Source organism: Amphiprion ocellaris, chromosome 16, assembly GCF_022539595.1.
Source record: "Amphiprion ocellaris isolate individual 3 ecotype Okinawa chromosome 16, ASM2253959v1, whole genome shotgun sequence".
Taxonomy (NCBI): Eukaryota; Metazoa; Chordata; class Actinopteri; family Pomacentridae; genus Amphiprion; species Amphiprion ocellaris.
The window spans coordinates 28,850,956-28,870,959 of NC_072781.1; the positions used below are offsets into that span (position 1 = coordinate 28,850,956).

Below are 20,004 nucleotides of genomic sequence, written 5' to 3' on the forward strand. Positions count from 1 at the left end.
GTAAGCCTCTCCTGTCGTCCCATTTTATTCTAGAGGTGCTCTATGTTTTCTCTTCTCGCCTAGTTCATAATGTCCTGACTTCCAGCTCCTTTCATTGCTACACTCCAGATTAGAAATATTTAGGAACTCTTTTTTCTTTTAAATTCATTTAATTACTTCTTTAGCGCACTGTGGATCTGTGGGGATTTGGGATACCACCCGGGATAAATCCTGTTGTAAAGTCTATACCTCTGTCACATTAGTTGTTGTTCCTTTTATGCATGAGCAAGTGTGTACTACTGCAGACCTCTGCGTAATGGCCATCCCTGCTATATATGTCATATGTGCACAACCTGTATAGAAGGAAAAAACAATAAAAATATTTCAGAGGAAAAAAAAAGTTAGATTAATCAGATGAAGCTGAAAAAACTCTGTTATCAATCAATTTGTTGGAAATTTTTATCAAATGAACCAGAAAATGTTTTGTCCGTTTTTCTGTTTTTTTTTTTTTTGCTATTTTAACTTAATTTTTTTACTTTTTTTTAATTGAATTAAACATTTGTAGATATTTGAAGGATCATTTTTCATAATTTTAAAACATTTTAAGGACAAAGTTGCCAAAACAAAACAATTTATAACCAAAACAATTATTTAAATTTTTTTTTAAAAAGTTCCATTAATCAAATAAAGCTCAAAAAATAGCTGATTAATCAATTTGTTGGAAATTTTGAAACGGTTTTGTTAAGTGAATAACCATCACAGATGTCTTGATTTTCTGTGTTTTGATATTTTAAATTAAATATTTTGTGGTTCCAGAAGTAATCATCTGTGATGTGCCATTATGTTGTGAAACATCACCAAATCTGTACTTAAAATCATGATATTCTATAAAAATCACTTGACTCCACGCATCTTTTTTAAAAAATGAATGTGTCAAAAGTTCAGGGGTGTTTACACAGAGCAGAGCGGAAGCATGACTGGGAAAATTTTTAAAATATAATTAGTAAAACTGGTGTTGGTAACACCTGTGGGCACTTGACATGCTGATTCTGATCTTTTACAATTTAGTAAAATAAAAAAAAAATCAACTTCCATCTGTCTTTTAATAATGTCTCATCCTGCACAGAATACAGAGTAGAGAGGAAGCACACACACACACACACTTACACACACACTTACACACACACACGCACACCAGATGTTTCACCTGATAAACGTAGAAGAAGAATCAGACCATCATAGTTTGTTCTGCATAAACCTGTAACTAACTTTTCTGTGCTCTGACTTTTTGGAAGATAAAAGTCTGAGTTTGTCTCCAGAGAACCCGTGAGGCTCAGTAAAGCTTTAGAGTGAACAGACGACGCGGCCGACACATTTTAAAGTAAACTGAAGCCGTTAAGTTGGACCCTGACACTTCGTCACGTGTCGCTGGCTTCGACAACAGCTGCGAGCTCTGGATGTCCGGGCCGAGAAGCAGATTTAATCAGGGGGACTTGACTGCTGTTAGTTTAATTGAACGAGGTCACTGAGGACACACATCAATAACACGCCCGTCCATAAACTGAGACTAAACAGAGCCTGCGAGTGTTTTTAAAAAAGGCTTGGCAGCTTTATTTAACCACAGCAATCACATGCAGAGTTCCTATTCTACAAAACTGAAATCTTCTGTAATCTAAAGAGAATAACTCATATTAAAAAAGATAAACTGCCATTTGATGGAGCAGAAATTACTTCTGAATGCTGACTGAAGAGCAGCCTCCATTTAAAGCCATTTTACCTCACAGGAAAATACCATCCTCGTTCTTAATCCTGTCGTCAAAGTTATGACCACATTCAACCAAGAAAACAGGCTTCAGAAAGCTCGACACAGTAAAAACATCTTTCTCTAAATAGACGTACTCAATATAAACCCGCAGTGTTTTGAAAAATGTTCCAATTTTGCAGGTAAACTTAATCGTACTGCTTCTTTCTTAACTTGTTCTATTTACAAAAATGAATTAATTACACATGCAGGTTAAAAAAAGAAGCCAAAACTGTCAATAATAACATCAACTATGTGTTTTTTTTGTTGTTTTACTATTTTATGACATTTGACTGCAAAATTATACTGTCAGCAAAAAAATATTTTACAAATATTTGTCATTATTCAAAAGAAAAATTCTGTATATTAATCATGAAACACAGCAAATAAGGTGTGATTTTACAGATTTTCTCAGTTATGTTGATTAAAACTAATAACTTATAAAAATTATAGAAATAGATATTTTAATTTATTAGTTATTTCAAGAAAAAATAACAGGCCAAAGCTGTAAATAATTAAAAATATGTATACTTTCTTTTACAAAGTTTGGCCATAAAATTTATTTTATACTGATTTACTGAATTTAAATCCGCTTAAGAATACTAAACTTTAACAGAAAAATTGGCATAAATTACTGAAAAATTGTTCTTTTGTTACTGATATTTTACAGATTTTCTCCACTATGCTGTTTGAAACTAATAACTCGTAAAATTATAGCAAAAATATTTAAAATTTATTCATTAACCATTAAAAAACAGGCCAAAACTGCATTATGAGGAATAAATATTAATTAATTCTTTTATAATCTGTGACTGTACACAAACTAAACTGTTTTGCTGTTTTTAAAGCTACTAAATTATCATTATTTTGCAGCTATCTGCCATTATTTGAAGGAAAAATCTGCAAAAGACCAAAAAATGATTTTAAAAATACATAAATTCATTAACTGTTATTTTACAGATTTCTCCAATTTTGTTAAATTCTAACTAATAATATAATCAAATTCATTAGTGAGTGTAAAATTTTTTACAGTTTTTGAATGTTAAAGTAATCTACAGCTTTTTATGCATTATTCTCTGGCAGATTTTTATTTTTTCTAAATTTTTTTCACACTGTATTTGTCTTATGTTTACTTAACTCAATGCACTGGCCTCTTTATGTAGGTAAACCTAATGCAATTTAATATTTAATGTATTTTTACAAACTTTTTACATTTTCAATTGGCAGAGCGGTGCTGTTAAACTGTACAGGTGAAGCTAATAAAGAGGCCACTGAGTGTAGATGACAAAGCTTTGACATTTTTGTAGCTGTAGGGAAAACTAGCTGGTCTCAAACAGTCATCTAATTCCCAAAAACCCAAACAGAGTCGCGCCCCGTACACCATCTGGGTAACACACCCGGCCCAGCGTTCCTGGAACGCATTAACGGGTCAATGAATGCGTCTCCCGGCGGATTGGCCCGGCGCTGAGTGTCAGATTGAATTTTCAATACGTCAAAGTGCTGTCACAGACATGGAGCGCAGCATGGAGGGAGGGTCAGCGCCGTGAGGTGTTTGTCATTAAATAATGTTTAGAAACAAAGAGTGACACGGATGTCAACACGTCATTAATGTCAAAGATGTCAGCCGCATGTTGGCCACCGGCAAGATGTTCAAGAAGAAGACGAAGAAGAAGACGTAGAAGGAGAAGAAGACGTACAAGAAGAAGAAGACGTAGAAGAAGAAGAAGACGTAGATGACGTAGAAGAAGACGTAGATGACGTAGAAGAAGAAGACGTAGAAGAAGACGTAGAAGAAGAAGACGTAGATGACGTAGAAGAAGACGTATATGACATAGAAGATGTTCAAGAAGAAGACGAAGAAGAAGACGTAGAAGGAGAAGAAGACATAGAAGAAGAAGAAGGTGAAGAAGAAGAATCAGGAGGATGAATTGCGTCATGTGTTAGCAGAGCTATCAGCAGCTACATTCATGTGTTTCCTCTGAAAACTCGGTGAAGGTCGGTGTTAAGAGTCTGAAGTGGACAGTCGGTGTCACCTCGGTCTGATCCTGCAGACGGTGAATAATGGAAACACTGCTGGGACCAGATGACGGAGCTGCACTGATGTTTGTGGGATACGTGAGCACATGTTGTGATTCACTGCAGGACGCTGTGTGTTCATATCAAAGCCCCAGAGTCCAAAACTGAGCAGTGATTCACAGCAGTGCAGCCGCTGGGTTCTCCTCCACACGTTCATCATGCTTTTTTCTTTCTTTCCCTGCAGGATCCTTTGATTCATGCAGAAAATGAGGCTTCGTGTTTAGTGCTGCTGCAGCGGCATCATCCTCCTACTAATATTCACCGCATGAGGCTTCAAGTTCTACAGATTTGGAGACATAATCTTATGCAAATAGAATACACTTTGTTGAAGACGGGAATTATTTTCGTAACTGTCTTGGTCTTAAATTTACCGGCAGATTTGAAATTGCCAAAATGATGACATTATCAGATTCAAACACAATAAAAAAAAAGAACTTTCCTTGAATTTATCATGTTTGGCTTTTGGTTTCATCATGATAATTAACCAGAATTAACCAGATCTGAACTCAAAACTGTGATATTTCAACAAAACTACTGTATTTTCATGTAAAAATTTGCCAAAAATGAACCATATGCACTGACCAGGGTCTATAAAAAACTAAAAATTATGTGCTCTGTGGTGCAAAAGTAAAGTAGCATGACAAAAATGTCAGACAGAGCCAGAAAACTGTAAAATCAGGAAAGCATCATTTGATTCTCAACTTTGTAACAGTCCTTGAGCTTGCCATTCAGTTAGAAAACTCAAATCTGGCTTAAAAATAGTGTAGTTTCATCAAAATCATTGTCGTTTACATGTCTCAGGAAAGAATTTTGCAAAAGTAAAGCGTTTGACGCAAAGCAAATCCTGTAAAAATCAAAAAACGTGATGTCAACAGTGACTCAGTTGCAACTGCGAGACTTGTTGGCTGAACTGCAGGCAGTGTTTAAATGGAGCAGATAGGAGACGAGTATGAAAACAAATAAAAAATTTAATTATTAATATATATATATAGTATGGAGAGCCACAATTTATTTTTTCTAGTGTTCAAAAATGCTGTTCATGTTGCTTCTAAGTTGTTGGGTTTTTTTTCAATTTTTGTAAATAAAAAGAACAAAAACACTACGGAAAAAAATCTAACAAATTCCGCTTTTGCATGGTAATTTTTTTATGATTATGTCATAAGTGTGTCATTCTGCACTGAAGAAATTTCTGAGTTATCTCTACTTCTATTTCTTGTTGTTCTGTTTCCATAGATGTTCAGGACTTTATATTTTAGGGGAAAATGAGAGCACCGTGAGCAATAACGTCACAGGAAATCACTTGAGATTGAGTGTTAGACGTAAAAACACAATCAAAATAACATACTTCTTAAAAGAGAGAGCCTTAAAAATGTCCAGAAATTGATCAACGATGAACATACTTAAACCAGAAGAGGATAAAAATGATGCAAGACAAGCAAAACTGAAAAATCTCAAGTGAGAAAGAGATGACTGAAAGAAAAAGAGGAGATGCTGAGAGTTGAGGATGAAGCCGACAATCCCAGCGATCCCATAATCCCTGCTGATGCATTGATATAATTTGACGTGTGACCCTGTGTGTGTGTGCATGTGTGTGTTCATCCCGTCCCACACACAGCAGATTATAGCAACACACAAACACTGGATACTGGATGACAACATAATGATTTTAACACTTAGTCTTTTGCCACATGTTTCTAGATTTCAGTTTCCGTCTCCGTAATTCCGCATAATGTTTTGGAGATGCCCCTGTACCTATATATTTGTCTTGTGCTGTCACTGAAACTCAGATATTTCGCTAATACTGTGTTTCTGGTTGCAGAGTTGACATCTTTAAGAGACGCACTGAGCTCTTTAGGAATCATCTGGGTCATGTGACAGCTGAACACATCCTTCTTTATGGCAGCTTTACAAACTACACAAACAACATAATCGTTGATTTGGAATTATACTGCTTGGCCAAATATAAAAGTCGCACCCTCTAATATTTTGTTGGACCGCCTTTAGCTTTGAGAACAACACTCATTCACCGTGGCATCATTTCGATAAGCTTCTGCAATGTCAAAGCATTTATTTCTGTACAGAGTTGCGTTCATTTTACACCAAGATCTTATATTAATGATGGGAGAGTCGGACCAGTATGAAAAGTTTTCTCCAAAACATCCCAAAGATTTTCAGTGGGGCTGAGGTCTGGACTCTGTGGAGGACAATCCATCTCATGCTCCCTGATCCACTCATTCTCAATGTGAGCCCCATGAATCCTGGCATCATCATCTTGGAACATGTCCATGCCATCAGGGAAGATAAACTCCGTTGACGTAAAGACTTGGTCATTCAGTACATTCAGGTAGTCAGCTGACCTCATTCTTTGGGAACATAACGTTGCTGAACCTGACCAACCCCAGATCATAACCCTAAACCCCCACAGGCTGGTAGGAACTAGCCATGATGAGTGCATCACTTCATCTGCCTCTCTTCTTACCCTGATGCCCCCATCACTCTGGAACAGGGTAAATCTGAACTCATCAGATCACATGATGGACCACATTTGTTCTTCGAAGATGATGGTTCACTACTATCTTTCAGGATTTAATAATGTGTTGGACGGTTGTTAACCTGATTTTATTAGTTTCATCTCCATAGTTGTTTTCTTTGCTTGATGTAGGCCAATAATTTGATCCTTCCGAAACAGATGAACATCCTTTCTATGACCACAGTTTATGTCTTCCAATATGGCTGTTCAAGAAATGAGAAGCTCCTCACTGCATCAGCTAGGGTTAAATAAGCTGTTACAGCTGAAACATATTCATCACTGCAGTAATTATCCAATGGAAACTTGCTTAGTTAAGTCCAGGTGGCAACTTTTTTGTTGGCCATGCAGCAGATGTCCATTTAGGTATATTTTTATAGCTATTTATTGTTATTATCTGTATTTGCACTGTACCGGGAGAATAGCATTTTTTTAATGCATGCAAATACACAGGAATTGATAATATAACAAATCTTGGATGTTGTATGTCCATGTAGGGCTAAATTTTACAGTTAAACCTCTATTAAGTGTTCCACTCACTCAATAGTCATAATTATTAATAATTTTTTGTGAGCTATTTTCAATAAACGTCTGGTAAAAAAAAGGTTTAATTTGAATTTAAGCTCTTCAACCTATTCATGAACAAACATAAGTAATAATTTTTATGTATCAGTGTCATAACAATTAAAAACATAAATCAGTTGGCACACATAAGCTAATTATTACAACTGTTAACTTGTGTTTGGTGACATAGCTGAAAAATTTATCACGATAAAATGTTTCACTTCAAATTCAATATTTATCGTTAATTCATTATGACTTACCTTCAATAAAGATCAAATCATAAATCATTTCAATGTGACATAACAATAAAAATATTTTAGGAACTTGATTATTAAGTATTAGTTCTTAATTATTTAGGATGAAATTAACATAATCTAAAGATGAAAACCCCCATAATTCCAACAGATCAATGTGTTTTGTCATTGATATTTTCTGCTGATCTCACACTGATGAATTAATGCACAGATCATTTACAAATGACTCACAGCTACATAATAAGTCTCCTCAAAACCAACATTTACATCTATAGAGTTGAATCCAAAAATGAAAAAAGGCAACAATTTAAAAATCAAACAAACCAAAAAAACATTTTAGTTGTATTTGGAACCATTTTGAAACTCCAGAACTCTACTTGGATCAGGCTAGCTAGCAATGTTTTTGTTTTACAACTGGTCATGAAAGTTAAACAACAACAACTTATCAAGTATTTCATATTATGAAGTATTCTGTGTGTTTAGTTCTGTACTATTGTGATGTGCAACTACACATGGTTCAGAAAATATATCTAGTTAACTTCTGCATTGTCAATGTTTTTTGCTAATTTGCACATAAAGATGGGATTTTTTCCTATTTCAATTCACCCATAATCAGAGCTCACTAGATCTACTTGTACAATACTGCAAATTCTGAATCAATGCCATGATGAGAAAACACAGTGAAAATTTCAGGTTTTTATCTTTAATAGTTCCTTAGATACTGTTGTTCAAACATTTTCAAATTTCAAAAGTGGGTCAATCAATAATAATCTTTTTGTTTTAAAATCTTTAAAAGTATCTAAAGTAACATCTTCATGGACAAACAGCACAAAACAACAGTTCTGTGAAGATATTTTAGATTCTTCTTGTACTTATTAAATTCAACTAGAAGAAGCAGGATTTGATTCGAACAATCTAAATCTGCTAAATCTTTCCTCCTCTGTCACTTTTTCTGAATTTGTGCCTGAGTTCTCCCTGATGGCAGCTTCCACAGACTCACTGAGCTCCGGCTTGTGGCTGGTGAGGCTGACAGAGCAGCAGGCTTTATGTAACCTAGTTGGCCCCAGACCCTGCTGGGGTTAAGTGGGGACGAGCCATTACAACACAGACAGCAGCAACACACTCACACACACACACTGGAGCAGCATCTCACACACACACACACACACACACACAGCCACAGAGTGGAAACTAGGCTGGGACGTCCTGTTCACTTCTGCCCTCTCAGCCAATCACGGCTCAGTTCTGCTGCACAACTCTCCAGGCTGTCGCCCCGAGTAACTCGCACCGATGGAGCTGCTGACGCAGAGTGTGTGTGTGTGTGTGTGTGTGTGTGTGTGTGTGTGTGTGTGTGTGTGTGTGTGTGTGTGTGTGTGTGTGTGTGTACACATTGTATAGTTCAGATGAGGGATCGAGCAGTGGGATGCAATATTCATCAAAACACCGAGCAGCCGGCTGCTGCACAGTCACTCAATATGTCACTATGGTAACGCACAGCTAGATGTATAGGTTCCTGGACGCGACAGACTACGACATGATCTAACGACGTGTCTGCCTTTCATAATCTCATGATGTAACTGTGAAAGCACCGTTTAGTTCATGTCTATACCGTGTAATCCGACGTAAGAAAGAACAAGGCTTCTAGGACACATATGTTCCTGTACAGACGTGTTTAACCCACTGAACTCCAAACAGTTTCTGCGTATTTTTCTCAGCATGGGCTCATTTTTCTCTGAAATATGAAGTCCTAAAACAACACAACTATTCCTAGAAGCAGAGAGAACTCAGAAAGATTGTCTGTGCACTACCATATATCCAAACAAAAGGAAGGAAGATGTATAGGAATCCTGGACGTGACAGACGATGACATTATCTAATGATGTGTCTGCTGTTCATAATCTCATGATGTAACTGTGGAAACACCGTTTAGTTCATGTCTATATTGTGTAATCTGACGTAAGAAAGAATAAGGCTTCTAGGACACACATGTTCCTGTACAGACGTGTTTAACCTACTGAACTCCAAAGAGTTTCTGTGTTTTTTACTCGCTGTGGGCTCATTTTTCACAGAAGTATCAAGTCCTGGAACAACTCAACTTTGGCTAGAAGCAGAGAGAACTCAGAAATGCCTTCTGTGCACTACCATATATCCAAAAAAAAGGGGGCTAGAAAATTGATTTACTTTTTCTCAATCTTTAAAATCTATAATTTTATTTTTAAATTGTGATAAATACGTGTAAATTAATATTTTTTGCTGATTAAAATATCAAAATGAATCAAAAATAGTGTCATTTTACTGTCAAATGTTGTGAAATAATTTATTTTTATTAAAGTATTCATTACAGTTTTGATTTTTTTTCATGGTCAACATGTAAATTCAGATTTTTTTCCCCATTATTTTACTTGTTATTAGTTGTAATTTAACAAAACGGGACAAATCTGTAAAATAACAGCATACTGTAAAAACAAAAAACAAGTTAAAAGCATAAAAAAGTTGAATTTCTTTTGATTATTTCTTTTATGATGAGTTTTTTAAAAATGCAGTTAATATGTAAAACAATTTTCCAAGTGTGCACAGGTATTATCAATACAAAAAAAAAACGGGCTACTATAGATATTTTACTATTTGCAAATGAAAGGCAGAAGCTCGAAATATCTTGTGTGTGGTATGACACGTCAACAATAAAAATGAATACCAGTTAAATAAATGACTTTACTATTTTTTAATCATTAATAGACAGATTTTTCCTTTCAAACTATTGCAAATATGTGTAAAATAATATTTTTGCGTATTTAAATACAGTAAATATCTTGTAATTTCACGTTCAAATGTTGTACCATTTAGACAAATACAGATTTTTGATATTTATATTTTTATATTAAGTTTTGGCTTGGTTTTTAATGTATATAGTTTTTTTATGGTTAACGTGTAAATCAATAATTTTTTCTGGAATTTTACTTGATATTATCTGTACTTTAAAATTCAAAAATTGGGGAAAAACTGTAAAATTAAAGTAAATCAGAGGGGAAAAAAGGTAGAAACATTATTTTTATGTCGATAACTTACAAGATTTGCAATCAATACATAAAACACTAAGTGTCTACAAGTGTTAACTACAGTGGATGAATATAACAGTTACGCATGCTATCAATATTTTATTTATTACTGAGAACTGAAATTTGCGTTTTTATTATGTGGCTTAATTCAATTACAATTCAATTTTATTTATTTAGTGCAAATTACAATTCAGATTGTCTCCAGACGCTTTACAGAACCCAAATGGCTTGGAATAATGGCAGTTTGCATTTGATGATGTAAATTAAATGATCAAACTTTCTATGGAACAGTTTTCTTTTTGCTATTCATGAATTGCCTGTATTTATTACTATTGTCCAATAGTTGCTCTCCCGTTGATTTTTACGACTCAAAAGAACACTTACTGACAAATCTATAGCAAATTTTTGGACAAACTTTAGAAATTTTCCACTGGAAGAATTATGATTAAGATATCCAAGATTGAAATATACAGTAACATGTTGTGTTTTTGTACTGCAGTTTCTTGGTATAATAATCGCCAATGCAGACGTTCCACGACTATATTTAAATTGTATTTATTATTCTGAGTTTTGGTGAATTGTTGAAGTGTTTCTGAGGTTGTTTCTGCCCAACTGGTAAAAAATCTGCAGGAACCAGAAAACGGTGGCAGCTCTTTGGAGAAACACTTTGCATCAACAGAATTTAACACTCTGGTGCAAAGTATCGTCTTCCAGCCACAAATATCAAGTGACCAGAAAGTGTCGGCGGAGGAACATTTAGCTCCCAGAAACAAAGACTCACATCTGCACTGCAGCAGGACAGAAACTGAAGCAGTGAACCAACCTCAGACCAGATGATTTTTAGAACAGATTTTGCTCTACAATCTTTAATTTGCTTGATATCTGTCTTGTATAAATTAAAACATATATACTTATATAGATTGTTTAGGTGGTTTTTTTTTTTTTAGATAGAAATTCTGATATTATATATTTGGAGAACCACTCTGAGACTCCAGAACTCTACTTGGATCACACTATCCTAGCTTGTTTTTGTGGTACAGCTTGTCGAACCTGCTCACTCAGCTATGAAAGTTTAACAAAAATAACTTTCTTTACATATTTATAGGGATGTAACGATACACTCAACTCATGATTCAATACGATTTCCGATACTGGGTTGACAAAACACAAACTATGCAATGAATGCATATTAAAAAAAAATACATATTTAGATATATAAAAACAACAAATTATATTTTATCTTTTCTTGAACAAAATAAAGAGAATCCCTTTTTAATTCTCTGAGGTAGGGTAAGCTGTGCAATACAACACGCATGTCCTCTTCTTAAAAGTGCAACTGAAATTATATTTTATCTTAAACAACAAAAAATACATAAAAATGGATTTTCAAAACAAATCCCACATCAACACTACTAAATGAATAATACAAATAAACAAAATCTCTTCAACTGCAGTACTTCAGCAACACCGTCGGACGTCAAGAACTGAACCGAATATTCGGATATTTGTCATTAATCGGGCCAAATATCTGGAGCCCAGAAACTGCTATTCAGGCCAGCCCTAGTAGCTACACGTTTTTCAAAAACATAGCACTAGTTAGCTCCTGTATTGTCATTGTTTTTTTGTTAATGTGGCTCAAAGTTGGGACTTTTCACAATTTTTTCCCACATTTCAACTCAATCATAGTCAAAGACTATTTGATTTACTTGTCCAATACTGCAGATTCTGAATCAATTACATGACAGGAAACAACAGGGAAAAATTCTCATTTTTGCCTTTAATAGTTCCTGAAATTTTGCCTTTCTAATAATCTTAAATTTCAAAGCAAAAAAATCTGCTGCAATTGGGTCAATGGACCACCTTAAAATAAAAAAATCTTGCTAACTATTTGATATATTGATCTAAAATATTATTGATAGCATTTTAAATATTTTTGATGTTTTTGTCCTGTTCTTTGCTCATTTTGTTGCACATGTGGAGAATACATGCTAACAAGCTCATTCTCTGTAAAATAAAGCTTTAAAAACATACAAAATCTGATTCTGAGTCAGTCAGATTACATTAAGCAGAAATCTTGGTATGTTTGAGTTGTTCTCCCTTATTTTATCTGGCAGATGTGAATATTTTGCACATCTCAGTGTGGATATACTGTGCAGCTTTAACCTAGAACACAGAATATGAGCTAACAAACAGGATGGTTGTGTGTTGAGTCGGTGTAAGCAGATCCTTCCTGTTCCTACCTGAGATCTGCTGATAAAGAGGCTGAAAACAGAGAGACGGGACGGACGATAAGCGGAGAAATAATGATTGTTGATGTTCTTACCTTCGACTCAGATCTGCTACGTGCTCCTGAAGCCAACTGCTGCTGGCGGCTGCAGGAAGAGACGGATGGAGAGAGCAGCCTTCAGTGTGAATCACATCAATCACAGCCATTTAATACAAAAAACAAACACAAAGCAGCAACACGAAACAGCCACAGACTTTATGACCTTTACTGCAACAGTACAGGTTTGATCACTGACATTCAGTTCAGAATGAAATCTTCCTGGAACTGATTATTAGCAATCAAAGATTAGCATAACTGATATTATGTTTGTGTAGATTTTCCAGGTCATTTTCCGTGTTTCCAGGTCATGTTATTCCTCGGAGATTCAGTAAAAAGCAAATTTGAAAAAAACCCACTGTGAAGTTTTTAAATTCAAAACTTTTTTTAAACAGTTTTGAAGTAAAATTTCTTCAACAATTTACTGCTATTAAAAAATGTTCCCTGTTAGTTAAATTACAGATAATAACTACAAAAATCATAGGAAAAGGTGTTTTTTTTTCTTGAGCGTGAAAATAAGCTGTCCAAAACTGTCAATAACATCAACATGAAAATTTATTTCTATAATTTTTTTAAAGTTTAATTTTCAATGTTCGACCATAAAATTACACTTTTTTTATAAAATTGCATTTAAATGAGCAAATAATTGCACTTTAATGACAGATATTTGTGTTATTTAAACAAAATAATCTGTATGTTAAGGACTAATTTGCTCCTTTCCAGCATTTAAACTGCACTGTTTTACCACTAAAATAATATCGTACAGATGATGTTTTTCTTTTTTATGGTTTTTAAATGTTATTCAACTGTTTTTTAATGTCTTTTTTTATAGTAGTAAAGGTATATTTCTAATCCACTCGTACCTGAGAAAGAGAACAGCTGCTGCACTTTCTAATAAGGTGTTATTTATCTATAAAATATCAGCCATGAAATAATGACAAATGACTAAGCCAATAATCTATTATAACAATGACATACTAAGAACTACGAGATCATTTTCACATTCGAACATCTGGAACCAGAAAAAGATGAAGCTATTTGGCTGTTAAGTGACTTGACTGTAATATTTTTCCTTTAAGTTGCTGAGGTGACTTTCTAATCCACTACAATGAAACCTGACTGCTTGTAGAGGAAAAGTTCTTCAGATGGGGTTTCAGATGAAAACAAGAACACAAAACACGTGACATATTTAGCCGTGAAACAGTACAAAAAAAGTTTGATCAGCAATTCAGAAGCCAAAAATCTATTAGAACGAAGAATTATATCAGATCATTTTCACATTAAAGCAGCTGGAAGCAGAAAAAGATGGATTTTTTTGACCATTTTTCTAATTAACCTTCTTTATCAGTGTGTTACTACAGTACAGGGAACTTTCTAATCCGCTACAATGATGCTTGTGTTAATGTGCAGGGAAAGTTTTTCATCTCTGAGGTTTCAGACGAAGACAAGAACACAAAACCTATTTCTAGTTCAACGCTGCATGAAATATTAAGCCACAGCTGTTTCCTTTCACAGCTGTCTCCTTCCTATAGATTCCTGCAGCACCTGAAACAAAAAACTAAATTTGGTGCTGTTGCTCAGACTTGGTTTTGTTTATTTCTGTTTTCTTTCGGGCACCAGACTGATTATAAAGTCTTTAAATGGAGGCGAGCCATCTCCTCTGCGATGAGGGGATAAAAATATCGCCCTCTCGTCTTTAAAAAAAGATAAGCGCTCTCGCTCGGCTGCGCCGTCGCCGGTTTTAATGTTTGGCGACAGCGCCGGGCCCGAAGGCACTGCGTCAGGTCAAAGGCCTTCACATTCCATCCTGCTCAGAATCAGTGTGTGTGTGCAGCCAAGGTGTGTGTGCTTTGTTTGTTTTTGCTAGCAGGGTGAGTCAGTCTAAACAAACATTTTAATGGAGTGACTTATTTATGATCTGTGTGTACGACGGTGTGTGTTCTTCTGCCTGCACGGCCCCCTGGCACACTACATTACCACTGTCTGGAACATGGTTGCATAATGCACTTTTAGTCTCGCTCTGTCAGAGAGAGAGTTTGTGTCTGTGTGTCTGTGTGTGTGTGTGTGTGTGTCTGTGTGTGTCTGAGTGTGTGTAATGAGTGAGAGATGCTGTGTGTTTGGGGAAAGTTAAGTGTGTGTCTGTTGTGTAGTTTCATCCCCCCTCCTCCTTCTCTCCAAAATGTCAGATGTTAAGTGATGTTGAGACTGCTGTGAACGCAAGAGCAGACAGCTCTGACACACACACACACACACACACACACACACACACACACACACACACACACACACACACACACACACACACACACACACACACACACACACAGCTGACCTCATTCATCTCTACACTGTTCATACTGAAAGTGAGTCAGAGGAGAAAAGAGGAGAAAGGAGGGAGGAAAGAGGAGAGAAAAAGAGGAGGATAAAACAAAAAGAGAGGAGGAGGAAACAGAAGAGAGGAGAGGAAGAAATATAGAGGGGAGAAAAGAGGAGAGGAGGAGGTAACAACCGAGGGGAGGAAAGATGGAAGAGGAAAGGAAGTGAAAGGGAGAGGAGAGAAAAATAGAGGCGAGGAGGAGGAAATAAGAGAGGAGGAGAAGACAGGAGGAAAAAAGAGGAGAGGAAGATATGAACAGAGGAGAGGAGGAGGAAACAAGGGAGGAGGAAGTAATGAGGAGGATGGAAAGACGGGACAGGAAAAAAGAGGAAGAAAAAGGAGGGGAGAGGTGAAACGAGGACAGAAGAGGAAAGAGGAGAGGAGAAAACAAAAAGAGAGGAAAGGGAAAAAGAGAAGAAAGAGGGGAGGAGAGGGGAAAGAGAAGAGGGAAGAGAGGGGAGGAGGAGGAGAGGAGGCAACAAGAGGGGAGGACAAAACAGGAGAGAGGAGGAGAGGAAGACATAAAGAGGAGAGAAATTAGGAGAGGATGAAGTAACAACAGAGGGGAGGAAAGATGGAAATAGAGGAGGAGAGGAGAGGAAAGACAGGGGAGGATAAAAGAAGGAAGAAGACGAGAGAGGAAGAGAGAAAAGGAAATGAGAGAAAAGGGGAGGAAAGATGGAAGAAGAGAGGAGACGAGAGGAAATTAAAAGAGGTAAGGATTTAAGAGGAGATTAGAGGAAAGAAATGAAAGATGAGAGGAGAGGAAAAGAGAGGAGAGGGGAGGAGAAAGAAGGGAGGAAAAGAGGAGAGAAAAAAGAGGAGCAGAGGAGAAAACAACAGAAGAGGAGAGGAAGAAATAAAGAGGGGAGAAAAGAGGAGAGGAGGAAGCAACAACAGAGGGGAGAAAAGATGGAAGAGGAAAAGAGAGAAGGACACAAGCAGAGGACATGAGAGAAAACAAAAGGATTCCTCACATCTCCATCTTCTTCTTCCCTCCTTCCTTCATCAGTTTCTTTCTTGTTTCTGTACATCACTTCTCAATTCCACTGCTTGTTCACTTATTAAGGAAGAAATGGTGAGAGGGAGAGAAATGAAGGAGGGATGAAGACCTCCTCCTCTTCATCACCATGTTGCAGTGTGTTTTTACAGCTGACTGAGTCTCAGTGAAGCTTAAATGTCCGGAGGTTGACACCAACCCGACCTGCTCTCTGACCTACAAGGTGAACGTCTCCTCTGCTCTGTGTTGTGTTTTCATAGCCAGGATGTAGTGCAGCTCTTAAAACTGTAATTCTGCTATGTATGAATGTACAACTCTGGTATTCCACCTTAAAAGTTAGCCTACTTTAAGGTCACATTCAGATCAGATATTAATCCTCAGCACCCAAACACTCATAAAAACATGAATTATATGTTTTCTATATGGTATCTTTTTCAAATAAAATATTTAAAAGACATAAAATACATGTTATCTTTTTAGGAGCAAAATAACACCATTTATGAGAGGAAGAAACTGTAAAAACAGTAACATTTTCAATCTTCCTATGGTACTTGAACTAATCATGTGTGACTTAAAAATTGACAGAAATTCTATCACTCTATTCGCCATGTCTCATTTATAAATCTACCAAAATTAAACTACTTGCTTGAACAAGATTCTGTAAAAAACAAAAAATTCTACAGTCCTCGGTGCAACCATGAAGGTATGAATGACTCAGGTGGCTCCTACAGTTCAGTTATAAAAACTCAGAGATGTTTTGGTTGAAGTGCGTTCTATTAGTACAGCAGAGAACAGACAAGTATGGAAACAAATTCAAGAAGTACAAAACATGTATAGTATTTAGAGTCACAATTTTTTTTCTAGTGTTGGTAACAGCTGTGGACACTTGAAAAAATGTACTACATGTTTTTTATTAAGTAAATAATCAAAGAAATTCATGTTTTCTACTGACAGGAAGCACTTGATCTGATCTGACTGTAAATCTTGGTTCACTTGTGTGAACTTGACATAAAAAATGAGACAAAATTAGCGAAAAGTTTGTTTCTTGACGCCAAACAAGAAGAGAAACCGGCTGTCAGAAGTTTGTTTATGCTCGTGAGATAACAGATCTTGACCTAAACTACTTCATCGAGCAGCATTTTAATCCCTCAGCTTTGAGCTCAAGTTTTTCTGCTCCTACTTATGAGATATTGGTCGCTAATATCTTCAAGATATTTGTCCTGCTCTTGGATGCAGAGACTTAAAGAAGAGAGAGACTACTCGTTAAGTAGTGTTGCGTCATATCCATGTTTCATGTGCTGTAAACACACCCCAAAATAATCTTTAGAGAACAATTTGGATAAACACATATTGTCCTATTTCAGGGGCGTACAACTGTTTGGTTTTATAACTGACTTGTGCAATTAGGAGGGGACTAACCTTTGATCCCACTGCTGCCATTTGTGATTTATCTACCGACAAGAACAGTGAGCCAGCATTTCATTTCACTTCGGTAATCCCCCAAAATAAAACAAAAGCCAAATTGTGCCTGTTCCCCAGTGAGGGTGAGGATTACCAAACCTCTGCTGTCCAGAGGAGAAACTAAGAGACTCAAAAAAAAAAAATCACTAAATCCATCCGACTCTTCAGAAACACTGAAAACAGACGGAAAGCAGGTAGAGTTTCTGAAATAACTCCAGTAAGAAAACACAGTGAATGAAGACGGACTGAACGAGAGGACTGGGGTTACCTTCTGAGACGAAGGCGAAGGGCTTGTTCCTGACGGACAGTAAAGTCAGCAGATTGAAGAAAAGAGCGACGAACGTCCCAACCAGCAGACGACCACTGTAGAGAGACAGAAAGTCTGATTAAATCCTCAAAAACATCTTTAGCATGCAGCGTTAACAGAGCTGTGTGACAGTAACCAAGAAATGGACTTTGTGACACACCTTTACAAACAAATTAGTGGTCTAACCCACAATAAATCCAAACTGAGTCCTATATAATTTCTGTAATATTTTATGGTCTAGATTTTAGTAGCAAAGCACTCTAACAAACAACTCAAACATAGCGTTACAGTGGCACTTCCAATGTTAGCATTCTTGAAAACACAAAACTTTGAACCCCTTTTTCTCAAACGAAAGTGGGTTAGACCACTCTGCTTCCAAATCCTTCAGATTCAACCCTGTTCTGCCATTAAGAAGTCTACATTCACGTTGCCTTTCCTGTTTTCCAGCTAAAGTTCTGTTTATTAATCGAAATCTGGAGGTGGTCTGTGGACAAGCAGTTCTGGAGCTCAAGGATCTCCTGTCGTCCCAAAGCTGATACGAATAGCATTGAGGAGAATGTAAATTCATTTTAGAACAAGTTTAGGATGAGAGTTGGCAAAAAAATACTGCATATATTATAATCTTGAAAGTGGCTGCACGTTTTATTAAAAGTTTGTGAAGAAGTGTGTTAAAGAGCGCATCTTCTGCAAGACTTAGAGGTGCTTCAAACATTCCAACTCCAAGCAGTTTCTGGGTGTTTTTTTTCCACACTGTGGGCTCATTTTTCTCTGCAATATAAAGTCCTGCACCTTTATGGAAACAGAGAACCCATGACTAGAAGAAGAGAGAATTCATAAATGTCTTCAGTGCAGAATGACACAATTAGAATGCCGTGAATCATAAAAAACAATAGTGCAAATGGGGAATTTCTTAGATTTTTTTATGTTCTTTTTTTCTTATTTTACAAAAATTGTAAGGAAAAAAAACTAGAATCAACATGAACAGCATTTTCCGACAAAAATAAATTGTGGCTCTACATACTATAGATATATTAACAATTACATTTTTTACGTGTTTGCATGCTTGTCTCCTATCTGCTCTGTTAAAACACTGCCTGCAGTTCAGCTGACAAGTCTCTTCGTTGCAACTGAGGCACTAATGATTGATTTTTACAGGATTTGATTCAAGGAAATGGCCTATTTTTGCTGAATTTTTTTAAAGAGACATGTAAAATAAAGTGATTTAGATGAAACAAACGGAGTCTGGAAACAATAATTAATCGTGCTTTAAGATCTGGACCTTAGTGGACAATAAAAGTGACAGAACAGTAAAAGATAAACAAAACACCAACAAGGAACATCCTCAGCTGAATATATCATGTGATTCTAACCCTGTAGCATAACAGCCTAGGTCAAGGTTCAGTTTTTTATGTTTTCTGAAAAACCTGAAAAAATTATTTCGGCCGTTATTTTAAGAGGGTTTCAAAATGAGACATAGAATCAAGTGATTTTAATAAAATCTTCCAATTTAAAGAGCAGACTTGGTGAAGATTACCAACAGAACGACTCATCACAAACGAGTAGGTCAAGGACTGTTGTTGAGTTAAAAATCTACAGATTCTTTCAGTTTCTACAGTTTCTTATTCTGACAAGGTGCAACTGTAGCAAATTTTGTAAAAACAACATGCCTTTAGTGAAAAAGGCATCATTCGCTGAAAAGCAATTCGTTGGCCTCCTTGTTACTGTTGTTTGCTAGTTAGTGAGTCTGCAGCCAACATTTGCATTGACAGTGACCTGAGCAGCTCCTACAACTTTAACCCACCAGCTGTCAACTGGGCAGAGAACCGCTATTTGGAGCAAATATACATAAGGTTCTTCATTAATAAACAATACTATGGCAAAATTTGTACAATAGCAATAGAAGTGACAGTGTTAGTACATCACAGGATGCAAAGACGCTCTCCTTGGTTCACTGTGAGATCAACAGATATTGAACAGTTTGCCTTCTGCAGTTCTTCTTTGTTTTGTTAATCTGTCACTTTTATTGTCCACTAAGGTCCAGATCTTAAAGCAGTATTGGTTATTGTTTATTTCAGACTGTTTCAGGGTGATCCGCCTCCTAACTTATCTGTTAGCTGTTAGCATAGCTTTAGCCACAATAAAAGTAGCTAATTTCCTAGTTTGTGGTGACGGCTGTGCTTCTTTTTCAGTTTTTGCATGCTTTTTTCAGTAACAAAATTATTTCCGAGACCACAGAATGACTACGGACAGCCACATCTAATTTACTGTACTTGATCATT

General features: G+C 36.2%; 1 protein-coding gene across 1 annotated transcript in view; it reads right to left on the minus strand.

Annotated features, from left to right (window-relative positions):
- slc30a6 (solute carrier family 30 member 6) overlaps nt 1–20,004 on the minus strand; it is a 94,378-nt gene that overhangs the window by 14,208 nt on the left and 60,166 nt on the right. Inside the window, exons 9-10 of the mRNA XM_023286775.3 lie at nt 17,687–17,781; nt 12,581–12,629 (exon numbers count right to left, since the gene is read on the minus strand). Coding sequence (XP_023142543.2) covers nt 12,581–12,629; nt 17,687–17,781 — 144 coding nt within the window. The remainder of the gene's footprint in view (nt 1–12,580; nt 12,630–17,686; nt 17,782–20,004) is intronic.